Below are 27673 nucleotides of genomic sequence, written 5' to 3'. Positions count from 1 at the left end.
CCCCACGTGCAGGGGGTCCATGCTCGGCAGAATAACTTACGAAAAAAGAAGAAAAATAATAGTAAGGAATCTACATATAAATTCAACAAAGAAAAATGTACAGGAATCAGAATGTCATCTACTCCCTTGTAAGTCACAGGTCTGGGACAATATTGTGTAAGTGCCTTTGTAAATCTCTTCCTTGATGGCGTGTTTGCAGGCACAGTTCCATGCATCAGGTGGAAGAGGATGGCTGAACCAACGTCGTGACCTTCCCCAGCCTGCACTGGGAGAAATATGGCCTCATCCGACGCGCAACTCTGCAAAATTGGCTCCAGTCAAAGTTAGGACCTGCCTTCAATATTGCCCACACCTGATCCACGGCTACTGCTGCACCCTGTCGCTCACCCCACAAGCCTCTTCCGCGCTTCCTCCTCCCTCTTAAAACTTGGCTCATCCTGACAGTGAAGACTCCTAAACCATAAACCGGGAACTAACCAAGCCAGTAACGTTTTGAAGAATAGGTTCTTCACCTACAGGCGCGCTCTCTCTCTCTCTCTCTCTCTCTCTCTCTCTCTCTCTCTCTCTCTCTCTCTCTCTCTCTCTCTCTCTCTCTCTCTCTCTCAAACTTTGTGGCGTAGTAAAAGATGAAGCCTTCAGTTTCTCCCACGCCTGTGGCGTAGTAACGAATGACGCCTTCAGTTCCTCCTACGCCACACCAATATCAAAAGCCCTACAGTCATTAACCTTATTAGAAAAAGAAAAAAAAAAAAACAATAGGGTTCTATAATACGAATTATTCAATCATTCTGATAAAAGTGAACATCTGATAATTAAGGTGCTCTATGAATGTAAAATAATGTTAAAAGGCTAAATCGTTTAAAATCAGTAATCATTGTTCATTTAGTGACCCAAATGTCGTGCAAAGTAACTTTAAAGGTTACCATAAAATTGCTTTACATTTAAAGAATAATTTATTCTTTAAAGCTTGCCAGCTGGACGTCCTGGCTTTTCGTGTGCTTTACCTTAACATACTAATGGGCCTGGCAGTAAGGAAAGAGAGTAGCCATCTTTATAATGTTATGTTCATGGATTTTAGTATTTATCAGAGGATTAAATACGAATTTTGGAATATTATGTGGACCAGCGTTGGTTCACAAGCACACACATCATGATGCGTTGAAAGACCACAAAAATCCTTTGACGTCTTAAAGCTACAGACTCAATGTTGCACTACCGGAGACTGCACCACCAGTAACTTATTCATATTCTTGCGATTTGACATTTATAGTCAGGTCGTCTGTGGTTTATTCTTTATGGTATTTATGCATTTTTCAGGCTAAATCTGTATGCAAGCACTGATCGGTTGGGGGTTTGTTGTCATCGATCTCAGACCTCATGGCTTGTTCTTTAATATTTTTGTTATTTGGACAAAAGTGGCTTAACGCTGATATGTATAATGGGGGCATGATTATACTGAAAAATGATATTTTATGTACCTATAAGAAACATCAATGCACTTCTGCAATAATTCTCTCTCTCTCTCTCTCTCTCTCTCTCTCTCTCTCTCTCTCTCTCTCTCTCTCTCTCTCTCAACTTACTTTTTAATTCTGGCGGGAATACCGTGATTCGTATATTGGTGGTGTACTCGTACTATCCGTGCACGCGTCCTTTTCTCAACGGGTAGGAAAATAATGCTGGTGATCATCCGGCAAACTCTTGTGTCTGAGGCGTTGCAGGAAGGAAGGAAAAGCTAGGTTAGGGGGCACATTGTTAAATATTCAACATTATTATTTTTGCAACTACTATATATAATCCTGATGATAGTACAAAAATCCTTATACAAATACAGTAATCAGAATTATATATAATTTCCAAGGTATCATTTATAGAGTTAATTATGATAAGGAAAACGTGCGATTATTAAACTTTAACAAAAGATTGCTGCCTTCTCTCAGATTCATCCGTGGAGCTTTCAGTGCATGCTGCTTGCATCCTCGAGGGCAGGAAGGGTGGAGGGCTTCTCCGTCCCCGGGGAGGAGCCCTGGGCGCCAAGCAGAACGGGGCAGCGTCTGGGGATAACACGAGAAACTAATGAAATTTTGCATGAGAAATCGTCTTGCTCCGAGTGTACAGCCAACACAAGGCAGTGAGCCGAGCCGGGAGGAATTATGCTGAGTGGAGCTTTAGTGTACCTCTCGCTCTCGCCTGCTCCGAAATGTTGCGAATCTGTGCCTAGTTATTTTAAGGAAGGACATATAACCTAAGGAGAAGGTAATCTGCAGTCCGGAAAGCCAGCATGGACAAGCATATAAACCGCACAATCGTAACTCCTTAAGTTCTGGGTCACTTTGTCCATCTTACTCAAGGCTAGAACACACAATAAGCTATCCACATCAATGTTCGTTACCAAAATGCCTCGATCTCTCACGGACTAATAACACGCGCAATAAACAGCAACTGCAGCAACAACAATCTCAAATGTCCAGCACAGCACTTAAGACTCCGGGTGCACCTCAAGGCAGTGCGCCACGGCTTCTTGGGAAGCGAGCACCAGCACGTGACGCTTGCATTTCAAGGCAGTGCATGGTGATGCCTGTCGTGTGTGTGTGTGTGTGTGTGTGTGTGTGCGCGCGCGCGAACGTTATATTATTTTTCAGTTAGAAGAGGTCACTAAGAAAATATCATACCCCTAAATAATTTATACGAGACTGAAGAGCAGATGTCGTCAAGCCTGTTACAATTATTAACTGCTCTAAACGAAACTAAAAGAATAAAGACATTTGAAATTATTAGAACAGTTCACCATTAAATCATTTCTACATTATTTTTTTTTCGATAATATTAATACCACTATTACCGTTACTTCGTGATAACTTGCAAGACTGCATGTTAAGCGCACGGACAATATTTGTGAATACTGTAAAGTCTTACTCTTTCACATTAAAAATAAGTAAAATGGTCTTTGATGATCCCTTTCGCTTGTGGCAGGAGAGCGAGGGGGAGAAGTTCAGTTAACACAGTGGTTCTAAAAGCGAATTTCGCTGTCCCTTCGTCTGACATTTCCTTCTTGCATATCTTTCCTGCTCCCGTCTCTCCCTCCTCAGTGGATCAGCTCACTTTTACACTCGCCTGCTGCGGTAAAGTCTTTTAGAAATGTTTCCTCTCCAGTGTGGTTACATGGCGTGGTGGAGAAAATTACTTAACTGAACAGTTTCTGGTGAGCTCTCGCCTTAAAAGGTTATTAAAAATGTTGTGCGACTCCAGAAAATGAACAAATGCATATTTATGATTTATGCTGTTTATTTTCGCTAATTTTCGGTCGCAATAAATACAAAACCATACCATCATCGCAGCGTGCCTTAAAAGTATAGCTTTGGTGGAGGAATAGCACTGTCTGGAAGGAGGCGGGTGCTGCAAACAATTACGAGGAACGCGCGTCAAAGCTCAGTACTGCATTATCTACATCCACGTGAGCGCATAATCTTTCATTTGCTCAGTTTTGATTATCAAAGGCTTCATTGCGTCACACTGCTATGCATCACAATTACTCTCACTCGCACACTTCAAAACACTGCAAACCCGTGACGACTCACAGCTACAGACAATGTTATCAACGATCCTTGACAGAGCTCGTCACCTTCCTTCTCCAACATAAAGAGAACTATAGAATAAAATCTTATTTTTTGAAAGGAGGCCTCATATATACTGTCTTATTTTTATTTATTTATTTATTTTATTCATTTCTTGGTGACGGTGGTGAGGTAATTAAAAATTTCTTGCGTGGCGCCGTTGGTGACGGTGAAGATGCAAATGTCAACATGAAGCTTTGATACCGAATGAGGCGTTTCGTCGATCGTAAAATATCAGTATCTTTTAAATAAAATGTAAAGTAATTTGCGAGCACATTATAAACCTTTTCTGCAGACAATTCATTACTAAAATACCTCAAGCATCACGACACAACGCAATTGCGCATTAATACCAGCTTCACACAAACAATCATGACCCATAACAAAAATACGAATACACTATTTTCTGTATAAATTATCCAACAAATAAAATCCTCGAGCATTTGATTGAACATCCTACAAGAAAAACCTCGGGTGCACACACCACTAGCACAGCAGCTTAGTCTTGCTTTGTAAAAGCTAGTAGCACAATTACCACATCAACAAGCGATAACAACACCAACAAGTAGCTACAACTTTCCCAGACCCTTATAGTTAATGACATCAATGTGAAGTAAAAGTAGTACTCATATCTATGTAATCACTGTACTGATCCTAACGAGGGTGAGATGCACCGCTGCTACCACCGTGCCGTCCTGTGATTGGATGGCTAACCTGGGTAGGCGTCATTTCGTGTTCTAGTTTCTGGCGCGAAGTTTGAAAATCACAACCTCAGAAATAAATTCCAACGTAATGAGATATATTTTTTCGATTTATTATTAGGAGATGTGGTATGAATGATGCGGGACGTGAAACAAGTGAGTAATGGGAGGTGTGTTCGTAAAAGTGAATGATGAGAGGGGTAGTGTGAGTGGGAGGTACAGTAATGGAAGGTGAGGTGGTGAAAGTCAGTACCGACTGGAGTGTGGTGTTAGTAATGAGGGTTATGGTATGAGTAATGAGAGGTGGTGTCAGTGAGTAATGAAAGGGGCAGTGCAAGCGAGTAATGAGGTAGTATGAGTAAATTCATAGCCTTGCAAGAGGAAGGTGTCTTGCAGTTCATTGCTCGAGTCACGCTGCAAGTGATGCATAGTTTACGGCTTGATAATATAATGTTCTGTTTATCAAAGCACGATGTATTTCTCCGAAACAACGTGTATTTTGTTGTGTAATTGTTACTCAGCTGTAGACTGCACCAATATTTATTTCACAGATTTTCATATTTATTCGAAATGCAACATACTGCGTAACTGTAAAAAAAATCGACTCTGTGCTGAGACTAATAATTTATTGCGTACGTGACATGAAATTTCCAGAATGATTAAAACGATTACAACGATCGTCATGGTTCATTTTATATTAGTAAATAATGTGATAACCTTTAGATTTATCAAATTCACTATGTGCAAATCTGTTTAAGAAAATATTGTAGAGGCACTGTACTGCATGTATACGGCACAACAATACACGACAGTAAAATGTACGTACAACATGACCCACCTAGTCAGTTCCACTTTTATTTACACTACTTCCTTCCTTCAGTACGGTCAGCCTTACAGCACACGACTGAAATGACACTGTGCTACATTCACCTGGCCTGCTTTCCGTCTCTTAATGGCACAGGCCCCTGCAAGAGGAATAACGAGATCTCTGCGAGTGTCCGGACAGAGTGGTAGAGTGCCGGACCCAAAGTGACCAACCCACTCGAATCCCACTTCCCTCTTTACCACAAGGCTGCAGCTTCCATCACCCGAGCTCCCTCAAGTCCTCCCACTTCCCCACTTTACTCTAACACGCCGTTCGTCTGTGGTGACAAAATCTCCAGTATTCTGGCATTGTTTTCGCAAGCTTGGGTTTGAGTGCCTCTCCTCGTGATGGCGGTGGCGGGTACGGTGGTGGTGGTGAAGACAGTGACGACGAATAGATAAAGTAGTGGTGCTGAGAACTAAAAGAAGTGTTGTGAGATGCTGGTTATATGGTTATATGTGGTGAAGATGAATTCTGGAGAAGGCACCGTGTTGTAAGAATGGTGTGTGATGAAGATAATTTGTGATGAAGATAGTGTGTGTGGTGATTGTGTGGTAAAAAAAATAAGTGTGGTGAAGATGAAGACTTAAGTATGGTGAAGATATACTGTAGTGAATATTCAACGCATACAAGGAGTAGTGACAACTGGCGAAAAACACTTACATCTTGCTAAACAACCGAGGGTCAAAGAGCACTATTCCCCTGGTAGGTAAGCAAAGGGAAACGGCCACCACACTCCCGGCAGAGGCATTGGGTCCCCCGCCCCTCACCATTCGAGTACAAGTCACGACCTCCATCGCTGAGCTAACAGTGTAGTAGGGGTCGTGGAGACGTTATGGAGGTGTGACTGGCAGAGGGCAGTGGTGAATGACAATGTAGCGACGGTGGTGACTGTCACGGCACTGCGTAGTGGTCATATGGTAGAAATGGTGATCCGATGGTTTGGTTAAAATGGCAAGGTGGTGGTGATTGCTAATGCTGACAGTGTTTAGGGTATAATTATGGGATTACTACGTCAGAATTGAAACTTCATTTAAGATAGTTTCCTCGTTGCCCAATTTCCACTCCGCTCCCCGCCCTCCGCACAAACGCATACGAGGCACACGTCCTTCTCTCAGTAGAAGTAAACTTCACGCACTGCTAAATATTGTGATAATAATGGATGACTAAGTGCAAATATTTACCTACACACACACACACACACACACACACACTTTCAGATTCATCCCAAAGGAAATTTATTTTAATAACGTTTACGAGTTTTCCCTTTCATACTAGTCCCATGCCTTGAACTTTTGTAATAGTTGACTCTACCATTACCATCTGTGCATGATTTATCAGAAATACTTATTATTTTTACAAGGTTGGTAATGTCGACACAGCACGTAACTGGCCGTTCCGCACGTGAGCTGTGCACATCTCACATGCACTGCCAGTAAACACGGAAGGCCAGGAATCTGATTATGCTGTATACTTACCGAGGTGTCGAGCAAGGGGTCCATTATAGCAATGTACGCGAGCAATGAAGACAAGGATGGGCAGAGGAACGCGGACAACTTGCAGAACAGCAGCAAGCCAGCACTCCTTAACTGTGGAAAGGCAGCCACCTCGCGGGCCCTCTAGCGGCGCGTGTGTGAAAGAGTCAGGCGAAGTCTTCGCTGCTTCATAAACTTGACTATGAAGCTCCAGGTATATACAGAACCTATCCTTTTTAGTTTGAAATGACAATGAATCGTTGATATAATGTGACCTAATGATGAAAACTGCGGTGATACCAACTGGCAGTATTTGATAGTACACAATTAGCTGAAGCAATGAAAGAGAACCGTTTTCATAATGGACAGGCCATTCTAACTGCAGTATTTCTCCACCAAGAAAAATACGTTGGCGCGTCTCTTTGTATTGTTTTCTGAGGTATCTTTGCAGGTCGTCCGCCGCGTGTTTACACCAGATGGTCGGCTATTTTTTGTTCTCCGCCTGCAACTTATTTTTCCTTCAAGACCCCTTTCGATGCGAGCTTCTGCTGTTTGTGCGCCGCTCGCCTGCCGGGTGTCGTGTTTGCTTTGCCCACGGTGCTGGTTTTATCCATTTGCACAAAATATCCCAGCGCTTTCACCGAATTCGAATGCCTGCAGCGGCCGCCAGGCCTCCTAACACCCGGCGACCCTCACTGCTTTACGCCACCCCGCTCCAGGCGAGGAGGGATTCTCACATCCGCTTAGTTTTATCTGTTTTTCCTTATTTTCTGCAAAATGTTTAATAGATGTCATCATTACAAATTATATAAAAAATTTCGTGCAGCAGTGTTCCATTCGTCACCCCAGTCACCCCAGGCGAGTCCCAACTGCCTCCACTTGCGCGACAGGTCATTTTGAAGGGAATTATATAAACAGAAGTCTACTTTCCAATGATACAGTTTGAGCTTAGTTAAATGATAGATATGGATACCAGGCGTCGACTTTTCAGTAATAATAACAATAATCTCGCCATCATACAGTACATGTGTACAATGAAATATGACACGCCAATGGAATCAGTGCACGCGACAGGATGGAGTGAGTACCGCGGTAAATAAATTCAATAAGTAAGAGTACCTAACATTTAGTTGATAAATGAAGCTCAAATAAAACAGACAACTCCATTTATTTATTGATTTATTTATCATTTATTTATTTATTTATTTATTTATTTATTTTTTTTTGTGTGTGTATTGAGTGTAACATGTGTTGGAGAGTAGGGTACTCTGGCAGTGCTTGTGGAGCACATATCTGTAGACTGTGACACTTTCACTATTTTTATGGCATAATTCTTTTCTCCTACACTTTCGAAGCAGAATACATGCGTAGAATGAATCACGGTGACATTAATCAAGCACTAACGACCGTGGTTGACTGCCTGGTTTGGCATGACGTCACACTGTAATGTCACTACCCTTTGTACTTATAGCATTAAAAATATTTTTGAAATAGATTCCCATGACAGGGAGACAATAGTAACGTGGTTATCAAAATTAATCTCCAGGTATCTTTATCAAACACATCTTCACAATTGATCACCAGGCACACAGGTAGACATGTACCAAACCCGAGACCTGAATTGGCGATTCTGAGTGAGTGAAACGAGGCAAAAGAAGTAATATTAATGCGATATTATAAGGCACAATGGTAATTAAGGAGTAGAAGGCAAGACAGGCACAATGATACGCAGATATATGGAAAGATGTTACGATCTTGATAATTCTTTAGTTTTAACAAGATGGTTGAATGAAGCAGAGGGTACGAAAGGATTGCCTTCTCAGCCACTACACCACCGCTTACTGTTGATGTTTATTAGCCTGTGTCGCAAACAGAGTGAAGCTTCGTAAATCTGCTGCCTCGGCCGGCTACTCGCCACTTCAGGGCAAACATGGCCATCGGTCCACCACTCGTCAGTGAGTGTCACCACTGAGCCGCGGCCACACACCACCTGTCGCTCCCTAAATCCGCCGCTACTTCACTAAATTTATTGCTTAAAGTTTTAATGAAATTCTGAACACCTGGTTCGTTTCAGATTACTTTACTACTTTAGTCTCTACTGAACAGGATTTCATTTGTACACAAGCTTTACATTAATTTCATTCTATTTCTAGAGAAAAAAAAAATCATCATCTTTATGGTGTTGCTCTTCGTTAAGTACCTGTAATTAATATTTACTCTAAGATATTCTTAATAATAAAATTACACCGATCTTGTTCCTGCTAGTATCACTATCACAAATGTAGTAAGAAATACACATAATAAAACAACTATCATGAATATCTTCATTTAAAAGTGCAGATGAAATATTAGATCTGAAGAAAACTACGCTTTTTTTTTTTCCCATTCTTTCATCATGAGGCGAGGCTTTCATGCAGTTAGGATTAAATGTATTTATGAGTCGTAACATTGATTCTAGAATTTTCTGCTCATAAAAAAAAAAAAAAAAACTGATAATATAAATGAATGCGTAATCATTATATATTCAAGTGATAAACTATATGAATTAAGGAGAACTAATAAATAAATCTATGAATAAACATATATAATGAAAAGCCCACAGATAAATATATAAAGAACGACAATCTTTTTCCATAGAAATAACGTGTGATAACATAACTCTTCCGTGCTTCCTTCTTGCTGCCAAAACAGAAAGGTCGAAAAAATGAATAAATAAATAAGTAAATAAATAAATATATAGATATATAAATAAATAATTAAAACAAATAAATAAAATAACTACATACACAGCTAAAACAAATAAATAAATGAATAAATAAATACCAGGACTAAACCTTTTCTATCACCTTAAAAAAAAAAAAATAAATAAAATCTGCCTTCCCTGTCCTGTCAGCCCTCACAACCCTGCCAGCCCTCACAGCCCTGTCATCCCTCACGCCTCCCTCAACACTTCTGAGAGGCACACAGCTTTGCCGGGCCTGACAGCATAACGTTTACACTTGATGCTGCATTCACTGTATATCTTTTACCTGATTTCGCCGCGTCTCTCGTGTGCAAAATGTGTGTTGTGAACCTGTATCTGACATGTATGTAGGTTTGTAAGTGTGTGTGTGTGTGTGTGTGTGTGTGCATATCTGGATTGGTGGGTGTTTTTATCTCTCTCTCTCTCTCTCTCTCTCTCTCTCTCTCTCTCTCTCTCTCTCTCTCTCTCTCTCTCTCTCTCTCTCTCGCTTTAATTCCACACTTCTCTCCGACACAACTTTCTCATTCTCTTCTTTAACAGTTTCATTTTCACGCCTTCCTTCTAGCAACTAAAAATATACGTAGAAAAAACAATTTGGGAGTTTTAGCTTCTGACAATCTTTTCCTCAGGGACGCCAACACCTTGATCACATTTTTACCAAAAGTCAAGAGTAAACGCACTTGTTAGTTTTCACCTTATTTTTTTTTTCTCTCCTATTCCTATCTTTTGCGTGTGTTTCTGTTTCCCTGTCCCTTGAATGTTTCTCACTTATGTTGTTTTCTTTTAAAAATACGAACACTCGTTTCAGTTATTTTATTTTCATTTTCACTTATTTTAATCTATCTTTCTACTCCTCCGTTACTTACCACGTCTTTTTGTCAGTCTGAATCCTTCCTCATTTTCTGTACTACCCTAACCAAACATCTCATTTCATTCCTAGTTTTCTACTTTTGTTATTATTATAGTAATTTTTACATTTTACTCCCTTTACTCTAAAACTTCAAAACTGCCTTGCATTCTTTCCTTCTTTCTCTTTAGCTTCTCCTCTGAACGTGTTTTATTTATGCATGAAGCACTTTACTATTTTATTGTCGTTCTTTCTCCATAGCATCCGTCTTGCAAGTGCTTTGAAACTTTTTTGATCTCTCTCTCTCTCTCTCTCTCTCTCTCTCTCTCTCTCTCTCTGTGTGTGCGTGTGTGTGTGTGTGTGTGTTTGTGCACCTGCGCGCGCCTCTGTGACTGCATACATACCCTGCCAATCATCCAAGTTTCCAGCATGCACCAACCAAACCAACAAAACCAGCGAACTACAGAATCCTACAGATAAACAGGTATATATATTTATGTACTTCTCCACGACGCAAAACAAAACAGCAAAGCCTCAACACGGCCTTAGAAACTCAGTGAAACAAGGAGTCCAGATAAGGAGGAGGAGGAGGAGGAGGAGGAAGAGGAGGAGGAGAAGAGCATCTGGCATAGGAAGACCACCACAATTTGCATAAACCAGGTTGGCGAAAAGTATTCCCCAAAACGCACAGTCGTTTCGTCGCGCTTCCAAGATGTAAACACTTAAAACGCGAGGTAAGAAAGTGCAATTTTATGTGCATGTGTTCACGTGGCGGAGAGAGAGAGAGAGAGAGAGAGAGAGAGAGAGAGAGAGAGAGAGAGAGAGAGAGAGAGAGAGAGAGAGAGAGAGAGAGAGAGAGAGAGAGAGAGAGAGAGAGAGAGAGAGAGAGAGAGAATCAGCACAGACACAAAGAGACAGTCAGGCAAACAAAAACACACATAAACAAATTAAAGGACAGAGAAACAAAATATACAGACAGGAATACGGAGAGACACAAAAAAAATGATAGCAATACACACACATGCAGCAAAAACAGCATTTCTGGGAGCAGCAGTGAAGAGACTTTTTATTTTATCTTTTCTCTGATTCACGTCTTTTTTCCTCCTCGCAGTCTTACTTGTTTTTACTTCCCTTTTCTTTCGTACTTCTCTTCTTACATTTCCTAACGAATTTTCCATTTACGCATCATGGTATTTTTACACACACACACACACACACACACACACACACACACACACACACACACACACACACACACACACACACACACACACACAAGAAATCATTGCTAATAAACGTCTGGAATTTATCAAAACATGTATTCTCTACTTTGGTGTAACGGGGAAAGGCTCAACCGCATTTAATCAATACACCCTGCAGCCACAACGCTCTGTATACTTATGTTGTCACTGTTTAGAGCAGCTTGCAATGATCTTCACGGTAATATACTTTACCCACAACGCAAGGTATCAAAAATCAAGCAATACAAGAGGTCAGAAATTAAATTGTTTGTGTTACAGTACTCGTAATCTGCAATGTGGGTAGGTGGAGAAAAGAACATTTACCTTCAAATTCTGGGTAACCCTTTTGACAACACTCTTTGGGGACCGGCATCTTCAGTGAACCTTTTTGTTGCCCTAAGATTGAGTTCCAACTTAAAAACACACACACACACACACACACACACACACACACACACACACACACACACACACACACACACACACACACACACACAATATAACGAGGAATGAAAACTTTACTTCCATGATTATATGGCAAAAAAAGTTATAATTCCTCAAGTCGTATTCTCTTCACTCACGACTCAAACCTGTCACAATGCCCTAGGTACTCTACAGTATCGAATAGTGATGAAAGGTCAGCCATCACGCGTTGCCAACTGATATATGGTAGGTATATAGTGGTCATATGTATCCAGTGACTGATATCAGTACACGAAATGTTTCACCGTTTATTATTTCCCGATGAGTTTGTACTTTTATTGGCAAGTCTGTTTGGGTGAGTAATCGGGGAAAAGTGAAGGACAGACGTGGTATCCATCAAACCCTAACCGGACAACTGAGGTACTCGTTGCTTTTATTCATGAGTACGAGTATGTTTGACAGGAAGGGGAGAACAGTAGTAGAACAGTAGTAGGTGACGGGTGTGTGTGTGTGTGTTGAACGTCCATATTCAATCATCTATCATTATCGCAAAATTTGGCATGCTTTCTTTTTTCTTTTTCTTTTCTTCTTTTTACATACCACCGGATTTTGAGGTCTTGACACTATGGAACAACGAGACTGCCACTCAGAAGGTGAATATCATGGAATCACAGGTGCTTCAGGAATCCCATATGGCAATCAAAGGTATGATGAATGGTAGCACATTGGTACTTTGTTACAGGAGGAAAGGTTCGGTGTTCGATTTGACATCAATACAAGAAAATTTGTCCCTTATTGCCATACGTTTGTCATTCATACTGGAGCGTTAAGCCAAATTTAGAAAGGTTGTACACACACACACACACACACACACACACACACACACACACACACACACACACACACACACACACACTTTTCTTGGTTTTGCGTCCTTTCCATGTGCGTGCGTGTGTGCTTGCTTGCGTGCGTGCGTGCGTGCGTGCGTGCGTCCGTCCGTCCGTCCCTGAAGTGGCTGGGAAAGCGGACTCAAAGCTAAGCGATGGAGGAGATCAGCGAATTACTGAATCGTAAACATCACATCTGAAGAGCGAAAGTAAGTTCAAGCGCGGACGCAGCCCATTTGAGGCTCAGCACCTGATCCGAGGCTCAACGTCACACCTAACTCAGGCCCGAGGCTAAAACATTCAACACAAACACTTGATCCGAGCGGCTCAGGGAGGCTAAAGGACGTTATTTATCCCACGCACAATACACGTGGGAGAGAAGGAGAGGAGCGTGGGAATAAAGAAACGGAAAAAAAGAGGAAGAGAAGGACGAGAAAGAGAAGAAAGAATAAGGAATACCACGAGGTCCTTAGGTCTTCAGCAAGGGTATTTACTGAGTTTCTTACTTAAAATAAATTACGCGTGGGAGAAAACAAAAAAGAGAAAATGAAATAAAAGAAGAAAAGAGAAAAAGGAGGAACATCAAGAAAGACTAGCAGACCAGATGTCTCTCACGGAAATGTCTGTGGTCAACCGCATTATCAAATTTTAAGTACATTAACAAAAAGCGAAAGCTCCTCCCCACCCACCGATCACTCAAGATTCGTCTGGCAGGAAAGAAAGAGAAAATACGCACTATGGCATAATGCATAATGGAGAAGGAGGAGGAGGAGGAGGAGGAGGAGGAGGAGGAGGAGGAGGAGGAGGAGGAGGAGGAGGAGGAGGAGGAGGAGGAGAAAGCCACCATCACTACCAGAACCGCAACCAAAAGAGCGTCAGAAGAGAATGGAGGAGAAAAAAAAAAAAAAGAGATAAAAAGGGTAGAACACTCCAAGAGTAAAACATTTGGGAAGCATGGAACTGGAAAAGAAAAGGAAAAGAATCTGGTACATCTGCGAGGACAAACATGAGTAGTGGTAGAAGAGAAGGAGTAGGACGAGGAGGAGGTGGGGGAAGAAAGAGGAAGAAGAGGAGTCTCATAGCATCGTAACACTGTTTATTACTCTCCATAACCCTCGCAGCGCCACCGAGAGCCACTCCATCCTGCCAAAACACCGCCACTAAAATGCAAATAGCGAACCCGACGTCAGTGTTTTCAAGATGTGATGCAGGTGAGAATCTGCTTAATCATAGCCACTGCTGACAAAAATATTCTGATGTGTCTTCGTGTGCTTGTAATGATCATTCTTTTTCTTGTTTTATTGAGGTTAAACAATTCTTTGCCGTTGGGTAAAGCTCATTATTGGCCCGAATGCCTTGTGGCTTCTTAAAGAAACTACAATAAGCCAAGACAAACACACATACAAGAGTCAAGAAAATACTATAACTCATTGATGCATTAACGTGGACTGTTATCTGATTGATCAAAATGTTTCCACACGAGAGCAAAAAACATTCATGGGTTTTCTCTTCGGAATTCATACGCGTTATTCCAGCTATTATTCAGCGTGTGGATTGGTTACAGTGCACTAGTCCTCAGGCGCTATCCTATCACCGTCAGGAATATCGGAGCGAACCCAGTGAAGAGGGGACAGACTAGGGACGGGAGGGATGGTGAGGGTCTATCGTTATATTCTCCAGGGAAGGCATGGGGAACAGAGACGGAAGAAAAGGCTATGTAAATAGGTTACTGATTATAATGAAAACCAAAAGTTAAGGCGCTGACATCCAATTATATTACTTTTTTTTTTCTTTAACTTTCAAGAAACAATGTCAAAAATTTACTTTGCATTTTGTCGTGAAGTTTGTAGATTTACTAAACGCATGTTTAGTAAATCTAGGTGGGATCTCAGCATTCTCTCTTTAACGAGGTTTGGTAAATTTTTGTAAACAAAATATAAACAATACACTAATAAAAGCATAAATCAAATTTCAACGTGTGTGTTGTCCTCCATTCGGGTAGTATCTTTTGTCTTTCTATACATACATATTCATTTACCTGTGTATGGTGAGAGGTGCACTTAGCAAGGCATCCATTTCTTGTAATGCACGATATTTTCTTACATAGAAACAATATTATTTTTACATAAGAAACAATGACCAAGAACGATAAAGAAAATAAGCGAAATTGAAAAAAAAATTGTTGCTTACACTTCCTCTTAAACAGCGAACTTCAAAAAGACATAGTCAGTTTTAGTTCCCACTTAAAAGAACCGCTCGAGGGCAGCGAAAACAAATGTCGTCCATTATTTACCGCTGGAGGCGATGGTGGATTGAAGACTCGTTAAATCTTCTGTTAGTCAAGTAGGCGTGATGTAAATGTAGGTAGGTAGAGCTGATCTAAAGGGAGAGGAAAAGGGCACAGCATGAAGCACGTGCCTAAATAACTATATAAGATAACAAGAAACGTAATACTACGGTGGACTGAGGATTTCTATGCAAACAGTTATCAAGGAACAGTGATGAGACGAATAATCTTTAAATCAGTTCTCTTTAGAAGGGTTATGTGAGGGATGAACGCTCTCTCTCTCTCTCTCTCTCTCTCTCTCACACACACACACACACACACACACACACACACACACACACACACACACACGGAGTAAGGACAGGAACCCTACCGGTAAATAACATCAAAAGAAAGGGATGAAGGATTACTGATAGATGCGTCACCAAACACTCGCCTTCGAAGGAGCGGATCAAACAGCAGATACGGTGTAAAAATTTCACTTAAGAGTCATGGCAAGAGCGGATAAAAAGGATGCGATACAGATGAAAGGATCAGTCGAGTTTTATCAAAGCTGACAAGATTTTGAAGGTCACGTGAAGAAAATAAATGAAAAACTAAATTTTTGAGACGCTGAAATCACGTCCAGTTCCGTAAATTCCCATTAAAAGTTACAAAAAGAATCATAAGTTGGAATCTCTTTGGCGGCGTCTCTTAGTAATGCAACTTGTTCCTAATGAAATCTTCGTTGATGATGAAAAATGCATGGTACAGTCATCAACATAACAATGAATCGCGGAGAGAGAGAGAGAGAGAGAGAGAGAGAGAGAGAGAGAGAGAGAGAGAGAGAGAGAGAGAGAGAGAGAGAGAGAGAGAGAGAGAGAGAGAGAGAGACGGAGTCGTTGACAAATAATACTTAACATATTTGACTGGAAGGACATTATCAAGAATTTTCGTATTCTCTGACGATAGCAAAGGTTAACCGAAATCCTGAAGAGAAAAATAGTGGTAATTCAATATTGAAAACAAAAGGTCACTCACTGCGGAATGTCTTTTCCAGATGTTAGATACGTGAAAGGTACGTAAGTGAGAATCTTGTGTTGAATTGATATACTTCCAGGATATTCAGAAAGATTATCTTTACTCAGGGCAGACTGAATAAAATAAACTTCATCAAATTACCTGTTAGTTAGTCGCAATACAGTAAATAAGATATTGCTCTGGTGAATGAGTAAATGAAATATCATCCTTAACTTAACAACATCCCCTAATGACATCTAGAATAAATTGAACTCGATGTCGTGGTTCTGAAAGGGTTGAAAGTGCAGTGTTATTAGATTTCAAATAGCATCCTAACCCGTTAAAGATTTCGAGCGCGTGGCCCCGAGGCAAAGAACAGGCTGACTGGATGTTCTGGATCTAGTGTGTCCACGTTACAGGGATATGGTTCACAAAGCTGGTGTTTTGATTAGTACATCAGCATATCACTGACAGTTGAAACACTAGATTAACTTATCATTAGTGAAGTTAAAAGAATGTTTGTATTGAGTTATTTCAGATAACGTGATAGTGCAATGTTCAATTACTCCTTCTGTTCATTCGCTTATCAATCAGTCAGATATCCTCATTACAAACCAATACGTCTCCTATCATTTGTTCTTCCTCATTAATAATTTGACGTTTGGAGTCACAGCTCAGGACCACTGAAAGGTCAGGCGGGCAGGTTGACCTGTTTAACGCGCTGCCGTAATATTGTGATGTGCAACACATATACCAGGGTGTTATTGTGTATAATGACATATTTAGCGAGGTATAATACATAGGTGTAAACTAGAAACACTTCATTTAGGTTCTAATAACACTCAACTCCCAGGAGGCCAGGACGGTGACTCATCAACACCCACTACACACTTCTCTCCTGCAGCGTGCAAATGTTATTTATCTGTAATGGCCGCGGCCAACACTGACTTGTTCCCGCGCAGAGTTGGAGCACTCGAGGCGAACGTGACCTGAGAGTGGGAGAGACTCAGACCCAGGAGACGAAGTTGGACAGAGAATGGAGCAGGAACGTGGGAGGATAGCGAGAGCAGAAAAAGAAAACATAGGTATACACTGAGGAAAGGCACAGGACAAAACTTAATTTTCATGAGCAAACTAGTGAGCCTTGGGGAACGTTGTGTCATGTTTACCACGCTATGAATTATACAGAAACAGAGGCAGGCAGACAAATAGACACAAAGAGACAAACACACACACAAACAAAAAGGTTGCCAAGGACTGTTACGGAAAATACATGGTATGAATAAAGATTATGTTCGAGGCATCAACTAAAAGCTTCGTGCAGTGAAAAGCGCCGGGTTAAGCTAACACACAGTGACTGATAATACAAAAAAGGGACTTAGAGACGTTAGATAGAATACGTAGCAGCGTGGCAACTAAATATCAGACAGACGCGTTGTCTTCCACGAGACAAAGAGAGGCGCGTCAGCAAAGATGGGCTGACAAAGGAAGTCGTGACAGGAGTACTCGGGTGCGCATCAGCATCGGAGGTACCGGAGTCTCGAGATGACTGACGCAAGGTTTATCAAATCATATGGTCGTCTTTCCATTTACGTAGACGATGATGACACTGTGTTAAGTTTAGCTGTACATTTAAATATACTGTTGACATATAACCTGACAATCCATTATATGAACAAAACTCACTTGGAACAACAACAATAACAACCACACACACACACACACACACACACACACAAAGGGGACGGATTAACTCAGTCCACCCAAGTAACATCTGGTAGGGCAGCCGCGACTCGGAAAATCCCTCGCCGTCTGAGAGCATTCTGAGCCCCGCACTAGCTTTTAAACAAATTTGGAACTTTTGTATTGGGTTAGTTTCGGAGCCTCGATAGTTGGACTTGCCTGGAGCATATACTGTATTTTTCATGAGTTCCAGTAAGACAGCGGAGGCAGAAATAAAGTATAGATGCAGTGGTCTTCTCGTGATCTAAAGAACCACGTTTTCGCCACTTTGTGTTCACTGGGTGTAAACTGCTGAATATCTGGGTGAACATCTGAATGGATGGTTATGTGGTTGGGTAATTTGGTGGATAAGGGGATGATTGAAGGAATCGATGATCGCCTGAGTGGATGAAAACGTGATTATTGTTAACTAGATAAGGTACCTTGAGATTACGGTACTTAGTTGAACAAACTTCTATAGCTACCACTGTAACTGTTGCCCAATCAAATCATTATAACACTTACAATACCAAAATAACTAGTACAACACTGAAGTCATAAAACCCCAATTTATGAGTAATGCTTTCCCATCAATCACATTAACACTCAGATTATCGCGGATACAAACAAAGGTGTACCTCAGTATGGTATAAAAACGAGCAGCGTTAGGAGTTTAATTTCTGTCAAAAGTTCTCATCACATCTAGAACATAAGAACATAAGAAATAAGGGAAGCTGCAAGAAGCGACCAGGCTTAAACGTGGCAGTCCCTGTGTGAAATATACCTACCTGTTTCCGCCTATCATCCCCATCCATAAACCCGTCTAATCTTCTCATAAAGCTCTATAATGTCCTAGCACTAACAACATGATTACTGAGCCCGTTCCACTCATCTACCACTCTATTTGAGAACCAATTTCTTCCTATCTCTTTCTTGAACCTAAATTTTTCAAGCTTGAATCCGTTATTTCTTGTTCTATCTTGGTTGCTGATCCTAAGAATTTTGCTTACATCCCCCTTGTTATACCCCTTATGCCATTTAAAGACTTCTATCTCTCCCTCTTAACCTACGTCTCTCTAAAGAATGTAAATCTAACATAACGGCTTTAGTCTCGCCTCGTAAGGAATACTCTTCATCCCCTGTATTATTTTAGTCATTCTCCTCCGTACTGCTTCTAATAGACCTATATCTTTCCTGTAATGTGGGGACCAGAACTGCACAGAGTAGTCTAGATGAGGTCTGACCAGCGACAAGTATAACTTTAATATTACTTTAATATTACAAAAAATTAATCCTAATACCCTATTTGCCTTGTTTCTGGCCTTTGTGCATTGTTTTCCTAGACGGTGTTCAGAGCTAACTATAACTCCTAAATCTTTCTCGTATCCTGTACCTAGCCTCGAGAGACTCACACAGGCTATTCTGGTGTATACTGAGGGCTCACACACCACTTCACTACACATTACTGTCACATGTCCCATCAGGCCTGAACCATACTATGTCAATACACATCAACATGCAACATTAAAGTGACAGTACTGAACGCCGCACATGTGGGGCAATAATGAGTAATCGTGCCCTGATAACTTTTCATCTTTGATAAAACTTTATGAAAACACCTGGTTACATTGTCACATTAGTTGACGACACGGAGGTGGGCGGCAAGGACCACAGCCACCCATTGCTGCCCGATTGCCAGGCCAATCCGCCCATCTCGCCTGGACGCCCACGCTCCCCTGCAGCACCGTGACGCCTTTGATGGACGCCGGCCATTGCGGGGTGAGGGACGCGGGGGACGCCAGCAGCCGAGGACACTTACGAGGCACCGCTCGCCCTAACTCCCCCGCCAATGCTCCATTCACATCACCGATCGGGGAAAAACTGCCTCATTCCCGCACCCCACCCTGTGCGAGGCGCTGACGCAGCACCCTTGCTGAGTCTCACTGGACCTCTAGCTTATCTTTATTATGAACCTCAATGTGTGGGAATAATGGTTCCTCTTTGTTTGTCTAATGGAACCATTGCCTAAGCGTTCGTGCAGGCAGGCGCGGAGTTCTGCTGGTCGGCCTGGAATGAAGACGATGATAATAATAATGGTCATTATGATAGGCAAGATGATGGTGTGTGATTCACCTGCGGTCGTCTGCTGGTCACCCAGCCAGCCGTTACCCTACGGAAACAACTCAGAACTCATAGTAACCGATCTTTGGGTAGGACAGAGACCACTTACACACCACACACCGGGACAGCGAGGTCACAACCCTTCGGGTTACATCCCGTACCTCCTTGCTGCTAGGTGAACAGGGGCTACACATTAAGAGGCTGGCCCATTTGCCTCGCCGCTCAAGGAATTCAAACCCGGGCCTTCTTGGTTGTGAGCCGAGCGTGCTAACCACTACACTACTGTGTGTGTGTGTGTGTGTGTGTGTGTGTGTGTGTGTGTGTGTGTGTGTGTAACAAATACAAAAGAAGGCATTATCAAGTTATATGTACTACAACCATCAATAAGCTTCAGCTAGATTTTCTTACTAATGAATCTTCAAGTCTTGACTTCCCTTCAATGTTTCTATTACCATGTCCCTCGAACAAAAAAACTCAAAGAGGTAAAAATTCAGGCAAAAGTCTCATTATATAAATTTTCCACCGGGATTGACTCTTTAAGATGTTTTTGGCGGAGCTGGTTCCTTCCTGAATTGAAGGGGGGAAGAGGGGAGAGGAGAAGGGGAGGTGGGGAGTGAGCGAGTCGTTGTAATTTAGAGTGAGTGGAAAAGTCCATTAGGTATTGGCCAGCACCACTCCGGGAACGACTGTGAGAGGCTGACGAATGATGCCGCTGTGGCCGTCGACGTCGATAACGACAGAACCGGCTGCTCCTGCAAAGGGGATGGGGAAGGAATTGGGGGAGGGAGGGGTGGCTGGGGACTTGTTGCGCGTTTCAAGTCTCTGCACTTACTCCTTCTCTTCAATCTATGGCTGTGAGATGTTTTCCTTGTCCACTGCATTACCATTTCCTGCAGGTGTAGGGAGGCAGTGTTCTTCCTTCCCGCGGTGTGTCACACACCTGTGTCGTTTGATTGGGCCACCTCAACTCACCGCCACTAAATGAATGGTCCAGTCAATCACGCTCACTTCACCTCGTCTAACTTCTAACGAATCACCGCATCTACAGGAAGGCTGACGAATAATGATTGCAATGAGTCTGTAAAATATGGCACACTAATTTCGAAATATTAACTTATTTGCTAACCAAATTAGGTAACATGTGATTAATATGCGTTTGTTTGAGTTAATTGATGCTACAATTTTGCTGCATTTCCGATGCTTACCGCGGTGATAGTTAATCACATTGTGGAACCATTCGCTCTGCAACATTACACAATGGTCTAAAGGCACCGCCTCCTGTTACAACCTCGCTCTGTGTAGATCGTAAAAAGTAACACTGCGTATCAGCATCAAAACCTGATTCAGGACCATCACTTTGTCCATCTACTGGCTTTTGATTTGGTTACTGAGAAAAATCTCTCCATAAAGTCTCTCCGCGCACGGAATAAGTAGCCTGAGAACCAAACACACCCCGCTACCGCACCGCATCATCATCACCATCCTTTGTCTTGATTTACCTGGAGCGAAGCAGCGGACGTGAGCACAACACAAACTTCTCCCCTCGGCAGGTCACTCCACCACCGCCTTATTCCTCGTTAGGTAAACAACTGAGGATAGAAAACCGATCTCCGCAAAGCTCCAGTCTGACACCGTACGTGGCTCTCCCCACACGCAGGGACCAACTTTGTCCATTGAAGAAATTTAACATCTTCAAGTTGAAATGAACTTTCGCTGTGAGCTTCGCTTCCCGCATACACTTGGATGACGCATTCTCCCTTACCTCGCACCCTACACCACGTCTCACTGTTCCCAAGCGTTGCAAACTTTTGGGCTTCCAGATATTTCCTTTAAAAATGTACATAATGCGTCAGGAAAATAAAAGAACAACGCTTGTGCACAGTAACCCGAAACAGAGGGAAAGGGTGAAGAGCACTGTGTGTGTGTGTGTGTGTGTGTGTGTGTGTGTGTGTGTGTGTGTGTGTGTGTGTGTGTGTGTGTGTGTGTGTGTGTGTGTGTGTGTGTGTGGGCGATCAAACATTCCATGACGCTCTCTTTCTACCTCATAAAAACTTAAACTACACAAAAGAAACATTAATACTTGTGAAAATCTCCGGATGTGAAGGCTTCTTGAGAGAGAGAGAGAGAGAGAGAGAGAGAGAGAGAGAGAGAGAGAGAGAGAGAGAGAGAGAGAGAGAGAGAGAGAGAGAGAGAGAGAGAGAGAGAGAGAGAGAGAGAGAGAGAGAGAGAGAGAGAGAGAGAGAGAGAGAGAGAGAGAGAGAGAGAGAGAGAGAGAGAGAGAGAGAGAGAGAGAGAGAGAGAGAGAGAGAGAGAGAGAGAGAGAGAGAGAGAGAGAGAGAGAGAGAGAGAGAGAGAGAGAGAGAGAGAGAGAGAGAGAGAGAGAGAGAGAGAGGGGAATATTACACACAAAAATCAGAGTTCTGCTCGGGGAAAAAAAAAAAAAAAACACCCGAACATCAAACAAATACCAGGCAAAAGTAAATAATGTTTTAAAACAATACAACCAAAAGATAAATCTTCAACCTTTTGGAAACCAGCGCACGCAGGCACACCACAAAAAGAGGAGAATTAAGGCGAGGGGTTGAAGAATGGGAGCAGATGGGCGAATGAGAAAGAACGTGAGGGAAAAGGAGAAAGGAAACAAAAAGTCACACATGAGAGAAATGCACTTGAAAGGAGCGGAAAGTGTGCAATGCCAGGGAAGTTAGAAGATAAAAGCAAGGAAGGGAGGGGGACCGAGGAAGGGTGTGTGTGTGTGTGTGTGTGTGTGTGTGTGTGTGTGTGTGTGTGTGTGTGTGTGTGTGTGTGTGTGTGTGTGTGTGAATCAGGCGGGGCAAGCAAGGCTGAATGAACGTATGCTCCCTTAACCTTTGCCTGCCTGCACCTCGCCGGCCAACAGAACACACGGTCACAATTTTACGTCTCACCAAAGACCAGATGCAGCCAATCCAAACTTGACACAAAAGTTCGCAGTCATGCCTTCTCCCGCCCGGCACGTCACCCTCACTAGCTCCTCCCGGGGTAAAAGTATCAGGCTTTGCGCGCCAATGTTTTAGTCTCTTGAGATTAAGACTTTTACTCGCCATTCCATTTGGGTCTGTGCAAGGTTTTCCTCATCTCATTATCGCTTGCAGAATGTATCCCACGCAGACCGTTCTTCAGCTAGAGACGGGATAAAAATCACTTGATGACGGGCCTTTAGGAGACGAGAGTCATTTAAATTAAAGTGGAACGTGACGGCGCGAGGTGCGACCCTCACCACGGCGAGGAATGGGAGCGAAAACCCCAACCTCGCCCCGCACCTTCGGTAATCAAAGGGCGCAGCTGCCAGAGTTACCTTGAGCTGCACACACTCAATGGCAGCACTGGAGTCCGGGCATGGCGGTGCTTCTTACGGAGGATATAGGCGGAGATGGGGAACCTGAGCCATTACAGTAATTTCTCATTAATACCTACATTCTGGTATAAGAAAGTAGCTTCATTAATTTCCAAATTATGCATCTTAGAATAATAGAGTAGATAGATTAATAATGTAAAATAGTAATAAAGTACAAAATTAATATCAAAACAAGAAATTCATGTAGTTTACATTCCGTGCCGCCAAGAGATCAAGGCAGTACAGGCTTCAGTCCCTATCAGCACTGAACCAGTGCACCAGTCTTCGGCACCAGCACAGGCTTGTAAGTTTCACCATGCATTTATTGAGCAGCAGCCGATGCAGAAACAAACGAACCATCAAGTTACTGTCGGAAGCAAGGCGGACACAAACATGTCTGACTGTGACGAGAATAAATAGGTCGATATACCTATGTTAGAGCAAGAGGCCTTCCGCTGTACCTCCGCTTCCGAGAGAACACTTTGAAGTCCACAAAGCGACCCTGGACTGGAATATTAATCACTGCCATCATGAAATGTCGCTCAGACTGTATCTGTCGTTGGTTGTATCTGAAAACTCTCACAGTTAATAATTTTCCTCTGTGGATGAAACAGAAACCTTGTTTAAGAGCATTTTTCTTTAACACTTATGATAAAAAAAAAAAAAAAAAAACGATTAAACCGTACCTGATTCACCTAATTTAGAGCAATGTCCCCAGTAATCACTTCCAAGACAGGTTTATTCCCGCTCCACTGCTAACAAAAGAAGGGAATGGTTCACACGCGCACCGAGGGAATTACCAACGCTGAAGCGGGAAAATATCTTGTGGTGCATTTCACAATTCCTTCCTTGCAGTCCAATTGTATCACTTTGTAGGAAGCCTCCCTTGATCGTATTTTCGCCCTGTCACAGATATCCACAGCCATTCAAGTTTTCCATCAGAGAGTTTGCTCGACCAGCTATCCGTTCCCTGAAGCGTGATAGCAACAGTTTTACTTCTATACGAGTATATGGAAAGATGGGAGCTCTCCGCAGTACATTTTTGCCGATCGCTATTGGTGAGAGAGGGAAGTATTCTGACATGTCATCAAGTTTTCTTCGTGGATTGTGCGTCCCAGCATGTCCGCTACACAGTGGTTTTAACTGATGATTCAAAATTTGACGCCGACGTGGCTTTGAAGCAGTTCATTCGCAATAGCCAGTGCAATAGTCTTCCTTCACACGGTCAAATTTTTCTTACATTTCCTCTCGCACATCCGTCGCAGCTAGAAATTGAACGAGGATTTTTCAGAATTTAAGAATATACAGTAGTAGACTTAATGGCGTTAACGTGAGTATGTAGTTTCATTCCGCTGTTTTCTTGAAATTATATTTGTTAAAAAGAATAAAAGAAAACAAATAAGGTATTTTCAAGTCACTCTTTTACGGCATTTCTGCTTGTCGCCTTCCATACAGAAATCTGTTTTGTTCTGTTCCAGTCTTGTGGCAGTAAGGACGGAAGTCTTTTGACCAGAAACCTAGACAGGGCAGATCGCGTCCACAGGAAACAGCTCCCAGTAGCTACATTCAAGTAAAATGAAGCCACAAGGGAGAAGTTTTGCACATCTTAGAACGAAACACACTTGCCTCACTCAAGCATGTCCTGCGGAATTCGGAACTTTTGCAGTGGCCAGTCGAGCCCTCTGACAGTGCCGAGCCGAGTTTGGGAGACCTGCAAGAGAGGCACCACACGCGATGCCAATATGATGATGGGAGTTGTTCCATCGCTTTTGCGCCAGGGAAGGAGACATTCTCTCCGGAACACGAAGTCTTCTGCATTCCGGAATAGGTTTGTTTCCTGAACCAAGTAGCGTTTACAAGTTGGCTCGTTTTATAATCAACATTTTCTTTCATCTACTATTACGTGTATGTTCTTTCAGTTACTGAAATCTTAAAATACTAATTATTGATATCTTTGTAAGTTTGTTTGTCTGTTTACTAGATGCTGAACACTTCCGTTCTTAACAATAAGAAATTTTGGAACTGTGATAAAATGAAGAAACTAGATCAGTAAAATAATGACCTAACTGGCTTGTTGTACTTCTTACTTTTCTTTTGGGCAGGCATATCTAATAATGAAAATGAATAGGACTAAAATAAAACTAATGAACCAACACAAAACGCAACCACAGATACATACACGCAAAAAAAAAAAAAAAAAGGTAAATGAAATAAATAAATAAATACATAAATAGATAAAAATAAATAAATAAAATAAAATAAAATAAATAAATAAAATAAAACATAAATAAATAAATAAAAAATAATAATAGTGTAAACACACACACACACACACCTGGTAGCGCAGTGGTTAAAGCGCCCGATTCACACTTGGGAGGGCACGGGTTCGAATCCCGGGTCAGGTCAGAAGTTGTTGGGCGGACACTGTAGCCCCTGTTCACCTAACAGTGATTAGGTACCTGGTGTAAGTCGGGAATTGTGACCCGCTGTTGCTGTTGGGTAGGAGACACAAACTATGAAAGAAAATATAAACAGGATGGCCTGACTATCCCGGACCTAATCTACTAGGTTGACCAGCACTATCTGACAACCACAGTATCAAATTGTAAGATAGTTCTTAGGGCTAAATGTATACTTGAGATGTAGAATGTATGTTAGTATATAAGTGTGTAGCATGTGGATTTTCAGTTGTAATACTGCAAGATCAAAAAACCGAATATATTTATTATTATTATTATTATTATTATTATTATCATTATCATTATTATTATTATTACACACACACACACAGACACTTACACACACACACACACACACACACACACACACACACACACACACACACACACACACACACACACATACACACTGCTTGTCCGACAGCCATACAAGAGTCAATGAACCGCGCAACGCAGATGACTAGAAAGTAAGTGGCGGAAATTTTTTGAAAAATTTGTGGATTTGCACCGAAAATTAGCTGAATACTATGATGGAAATTACATTAGTTTTGAGTTACTAGCTTACGGTATGTCTGTTGTATGGCATCACTCGTCAGTGAAATGTTGGGAAGCACTAACTGAAACATAAGTGATCATGATTAACTGAGTGATTGACTTTACTACAGACGCAGTAACAACAGAAGGAAGTCAAGATGGACACTCAACAGCTTCCACAATGTAAGTCCCTGAACTAACCTCCCTCTGACATTTCAGTGTCCCAGGGCACTTGAGAAGAAAGTTGGTGAAATCTAAACTTCTTCTTCTTCTTCTTTTTTTTTTTTTTTTATCGGTCACTAAGTGATTCGGAATCATAAGTCACCTTCAAGAACTGTCACTGGAAAAGCGACCACTCACTCCGGCACGTATTGAAAAGACCATCAGGAAAACAATTAAAGGAGCTTAAAGACACACACAGATGGGACTTTATGAACTGTAAAAATTGTAACCAAAAATATATAAAATACTACTAAGAAAACAAAACTCCTTCATTAGTGTTGTAGATAAATAGATTTTTTGCAATTATAGCGCATATGTTGAATATTATTACATGTCAGAAGACTGGAAAACATTTTCTGATCATACAATATTTTTAGAACTAATAGGATGCGAAAAGTCTATTGATGGCGGGATCTTATCAAGGAAAAGAAGCTTTGCAACATAACCAAACACAGCTTACGGAAGCCCTCCATCCGCTCGAGTAACGAATTATTAAGAAAACGAATCCTCCAAGAAAGAATAGCTGGTGCCTGAACTATCCAAACGATATCATTCCCTCAAATCTGTCTATCTGTCCTTTTGTTTTTCTCTTGTGGTTGGCAGACTGGCTGGTTGGTATAAATTCAAGATAGCTTGGCATATTATTAGATGTTAGGCAGTGTCCATTCCATCACGCGAGTTGGCGACTACATGCTGTTGTATTGTGACAGAACACTTCTCTGATAAAATATCCCAGTAACTCTCCTCCCTCTCCAACACACACAGCTTACCAAAAAGCAGAGATACAGCTCCACCCGTCGCATACTCCAAGGTAAACTCGTTACAGCTGTAAAAATAAATAAATAAATTAATTAATTAATAAATAAAAACAATAAATAATAATAAATAAATGAATAAATAAATAAAAACAGTTATTATAACAATTTACGTTTTCTAATTAAATGTATTTTCTGGATGATGACTGAGCCATTTATCAACAGCCAATTAATTACAACACACACACACACACACACACACACACACACACACACACGCAAGCTTTAGACTTCAATACGCAGCTACTGTGTTGTTCCAAAACACACATGAAAAATAAGGGAGGTCACACTGGACTGCAGCAAAACATGGTACCCAGTCCAGAACACCGAGTACGTGAGGACAGA

At 41.8% G+C, this 27673-nt stretch overlaps 1 protein-coding gene across 1 annotated transcript in view; it reads right to left on the bottom strand.

Moving 5' to 3' along the window:
- Nucleotides 1-59: 59 nt before the first annotated feature.
- LOC135099947 (uncharacterized) overlaps nt 60-27673 on the bottom strand; it is a 104291-nt gene continuing 76677 nt past the window's right edge. Inside the window, exons 3-6 of the mRNA XM_064002681.1 lie at nt 27284-27339; nt 1928-2051; nt 1581-1704; nt 60-299 (exon numbers count right to left, since the gene is read on the bottom strand). Of these exons, the coding sequence (XP_063858751.1) occupies nt 215-299; nt 1581-1704; nt 1928-2051; nt 27284-27316 (366 nt within the window). The 5' untranslated portion in view covers nt 27317-27339 and the 3' untranslated portion in view covers nt 60-214. The remainder of the gene's footprint in view (nt 300-1580; nt 1705-1927; nt 2052-27283; nt 27340-27673) is intronic.

The sequence above is a fragment of the Scylla paramamosain genome, chromosome 4, assembly GCF_035594125.1.
Source record: "Scylla paramamosain isolate STU-SP2022 chromosome 4, ASM3559412v1, whole genome shotgun sequence".
Classification (NCBI taxonomy): domain Eukaryota; kingdom Metazoa; phylum Arthropoda; class Malacostraca; order Decapoda; family Portunidae; genus Scylla; species Scylla paramamosain.
The sequence above is the reverse complement of the archived record's forward strand: the minus strand, read 5'-3'. Positions and strand labels throughout refer to the sequence as shown.